The following is a 3,967-nucleotide window of genomic DNA, read 5'->3' as shown; positions in this document are numbered from 1 at the left end:
CTGCAGACGCACTGATCGCGCATGCGCGCCGTTTGTTGCTTCAGCTACGGTGGCCGACCAGATCCCAGACATGAAAAGTTGGCTGGTGCAGACAATACATGTATGCAAACAAAGAGGCGCAAGCGGCAAACGAACAGCTGTTGCAAAGCAAACGTGATTGGACCCGATCTTGAGAGGAGCTGACAATTCTCAATCATGTCTCTCGGAGGCACCTGGTTAATTGAGATATCCAAGACACTATATATATATATATATATATATATATATATATATATATATATATACATATATTGTTCAGTCATATGGCTAATTTAATGTGAGGAGGGAGAGTGTGGTGGCGGGGAAAGTGGTGAAAGTGATCACGAGTCAGGGGGAAACCCAAGCGCGTGTTCAAGATGCACCCGGCATTGACGTGCACCACGCGGTGATGTTCGGAGTAGCCGAAATGCAGTTTCTATCAGAAACGCATGCATTGGCCTGTGAGGTATCTTGTGCCACTGTGCCCAGAAACGCATTGAAATTTGTAGAGACAACGTCGTTTGATTTGCACTTTGTATTCACAGCCCACATCAACAGTCAACATCCGGTCACCCGGTCGCGCGGTCACAACAGCCAACTTATCTTCTCCCTGGTTCACAGCCGTCCACCCACAGGGCAGTGAAAACCCATCACATAGACGCCCGCGCCGTCGGCTGCTTAGCCTCTCCGAGACCCGTGCGAACGTGATCATACTCAGCTCCAGGCAGGGCAACACAACACCGCTCGAGGCTGAGTTATTCACAACGATGCCGCCAGCGGCCGGAGGAAAGCTCCCACCGCTGACGGCAGAGGTACAGCCCAGCACACTAAAAGCAGAGTGGGCGAGCGCAGTGGAGCCTCCGGAGGCCACGAGGAGCAGCGCCAAACTGGCTTGGCACGGCAGTCGTCGCAGAAGCCGCCGGCACATGGCGAACCAGGCCGCCGGGAGCGCCGCTGAAGCATTGCTGTAGCCGTAGCCTGACTAGACGGTCGCGGCCGAGAAAGGCAGCTTCACTCGGACTGGCACGCCTCCGGCATCGGCTCCAGCTGCTCGCGCAGGGTCAGGATGTAGGTGATGGCCATCTGGAGCGTCTCGTGCTTGGAGAGCGGACAGTCGACGCCCTGCGGCAGGTGGTCCCGCAGCAGGTCGAACGCCTCGTTGAGCCGCTGCATGCGCCGCCGCTCGCGGCAGTTGGCGCTCTCTCGGCGACGACGCCACCGCTCCGCTGAGCGCGACGCGCGGCTCCTGGACGAGTCCACCCGGAGCTGCGGACTCACGGACGAGTCCACCCGGAGCTGTGGACTCACGAACGAGTCCACTGCGGCGTCTGGCGTCTGGGGTGAGCCGCTGGCCGGTCCGGGCGGAGAGCGACGCTCGCAGGGGCTGGCGGACGGAGAGGGGTGTAGACGGGTCTCCGCCGAGTGGCTGACCGTCTGATGGCTGCTGGCTGGGCTGAGGTGGCTGAGGTGGTGCTGCTGGCTGCCTGGAATGCCAAGACGACCGAACATGCATGAATGTACATTGACGGACCCAGGATGGGTAAATATGTACCGGCGGACCCAAAATGGGCGAATGTACACCGGCAGAGCAATGCTGAGTGCACGCACGTCAAAGTTGGGACAGGTAAGCTGCTGGTAGGTGCCCAGAGCGTTCAAACCACCTTATTCTAGCCGCGCACCCTCAATGCGTGTACCACCTCCCCCCCCCCCCCCATTGCACTGAGCATTCAGGTCGGCAAGGAGTGGAGACAGGCATTGGACGGTCTGTTGCTCCAACGTTGAGCCGTGTATGCTGATGATAATTTGCTTGTCATCAAGAACAAGAAGCTATCCCGCAATAAATCAACGATTAAATATATCCGGAGATGCCGCCGTGAAGTCATCATATTTTTTAAGGAAAATGTTCAGATGTTCGCTTTCGCCGCAACGCTGCTATAGCTGGGGATCATTCGGCTTCCATATGCCCCATCAACAATGTGGCCCCGTATTTAGAGAACCTTGCTGAGAGATAGCCCAATTTTTCGGAGAACCCTGCTGAGAGACAGCCCCGTCTTTCGGAGAACCCTGCTAAGAGACAGCTCCGTCTTTAGGAGAACCCTGATGAGAGATAGCGTAGCTATTTGGTAGGTGAGCGGAAACACCGCCAAATGAGGTGTTGACCCCGCGGTTCTGGCGCATCAAGTGAGGGTGCGCCAGAACTGCCCTCAGGTTTATTCTGCAAACACGTCACCGTATGACGGATTCGCATCAAACTTGGGAGCGTCGTGGCGCACTCGGCGCGTACTTTTGCTCCTTTGCGTTGGAAAACTATTGCAAGGAGGTTGTCTGATATCTTGAAAGTTTAGGCACTCCAGATAATTAAAGTGTTTTTTCCGGCAGCCAAGACCTGAAAACCTTTGGCGAATACCAAAAAAGAACACAGCGTCCGCTACCATCTCGCTCTGCACTTTAAAACAGTGGTTGGAGCTTTGCAGCTGAGGCTCAAAATCGTTCACGACGTTTGATAACAATCATTCTGGGAAACATTTCAAAAGGTGTCGAACCATACCAACAGCACTGCTTTGATGATCAGTGTCTTTGTAACTAAGAGTGTAGAGCGCTTTAGAGACGTCGTGATTCATTTGAACACAGTCTCATTGCTCCTGAAGGCTGAGACATATTGCCTTCCATGCATGCGGGTTTACGATATGTTCGCGGTCCTAGCTGAAGGCTGGGAGTGTATGTTTGAGCATTCTGGCACAATGCGTGAATGTTTATTGGATAGAGAAAACCACCTTTCAATAGGAACAAAACATACCAGCTCACACCAGCCGCCTAAACGTGCTCGAAGCTGTCACATTCAGGCTTCGAGATGTTTGGATGAGATGTCTTCATGTCGCTTGATGTCAGCGTTTGGCGGCATATCATGACATGCTGCGCCATCAGGCATAATTCGCATCCACGCGTCTCTAACACCAATACTACGCATGGCTTCCGCCACCGCACTTATGCTCTTCATATTAAAATACTATTCATTGCAAGGTCATAAATGCCATTCGAGCCAATATCCAGATTTGCACCAAAACTAAGTGGAAGTGAGACTGAGAGATCCTTGTGAATATAATCATTCCATACAACATCCATATTTTCAAGCACAGCTTCTAAGCATCTGCTAATCTGTCTATTACAAATTTGATTAAACCGTGTTCTTAGTAACTTGAACTTCTAAGTATTAAGCACAACATTTGTGAACTGTCAAAGCAGTTCACAGATTAGTTGAGTAAGACATACGCTCATCGGTGCCTACAATGCAACACTCACAGCACAGCAGTGATGACAACATAAAGTTTGTGCCTTTCCGTTCTCACGTAAGCTGTATTGTTCTTCTCTTTCGTCTGGCTTGCAGGTCGTACGCATAGCTAACACGACGTCCGCCCTCCTAACCTGCGATGTCTGGAAGAGAGGCGGCCCTGACCGAGGGCAGGTGCGGGCACAGCTCCCCCGGGATCGGCTTCTCGCAGTTCCTGAGGCGGTTGGCGCTGTCTTGTCTGCCGGCCGCCGACGCCTTGTAATGGCTCAGGAAAGCTCTGCTCATGCTCGTCTCATGCAGTAGCTGTTCATAACACAGTCCGTCACCGAGAACAAAGCCCGCGTGCAGCGTGTCCTGAAGAACGTTGGACATGTCGCGGCGAAGCCAAGCCGGGTGAGCGGGGCGTGTGAGCACGCGGAGCAGGTGATTCGCCGGACAACAGAGGCGCCGCACCCCCTCCTGGCTCTTACCCTCGACTGGCGAGCGGGGCCGAGCTCCCACGCGACCGGCGCACGCGCCAGCTCAACGCTGATTGGCTGTCCGGTGAGTCTGGCCCCGCCCACCTGCGCTCGCCGTGGCACCTGCCGTCCGGGGGCTGTCGTGACAGCAAGGTGCCCCGACTTCGAGAGCCCCACAACTCGGGGGTGCACACCGCGTCCG

At 54.3% G+C, this 3,967-nt stretch overlaps 1 protein-coding gene across 1 annotated transcript; it reads right to left on the bottom strand.

Moving 5' to 3' along the window:
- Window positions 1–569: 569 nt before the first annotated feature.
- Window positions 570–3,765, bottom strand: LOC119104658 (pancreas transcription factor 1 subunit alpha-like). Its single transcript, XM_037228379.1, has 2 exons — window positions 3,442–3,765; window positions 570–1,502 (listed from the first exon to the last, which is right to left on the bottom strand). The coding sequence occupies exons 1-2, from the start codon at window positions 3,677–3,679 to the stop codon at window positions 1,030–1,032; spliced, it is 711 nt and encodes a 236-aa protein (XP_037084274.1). The 5' UTR covers window positions 3,680–3,765; the 3' UTR covers window positions 570–1,029.
- Between the last annotated feature and the right edge of the window lie 202 nt (window positions 3,766–3,967).

The sequence above is a fragment of the Pollicipes pollicipes genome, unplaced genomic scaffold (assembly GCF_011947565.3).
Source record: "Pollicipes pollicipes isolate AB1234 unplaced genomic scaffold, Ppol_2.1 Scaffold_6052;HRSCAF=7182_pilon_pilon_pilon, whole genome shotgun sequence".
Lineage (NCBI taxonomy): Eukaryota > Metazoa > Arthropoda > Thecostraca > Pollicipedomorpha > Pollicipedidae > Pollicipes > Pollicipes pollicipes.
The sequence above is the reverse complement of the archived record's forward strand: the minus strand, read 5'-3'. Positions and strand labels throughout refer to the sequence as shown.

Bases quoted from the DNA above. Each gene is read 5' to 3' on its own strand.
- LOC119104658 (XM_037228379.1), bottom strand. From the start codon at position 3,679: ATGTCCAACGTTCTTCAGGACACGCTGCACGCGGGCTTTGTTCTCGGT. The intron at 1,503-3,441 runs GTTAGGAGGGCG...TTGGCATTCCAG, and splicing joins CTCTCTTCCAGACATCGCAG to GCAGCCAGCAGCACCACCTC.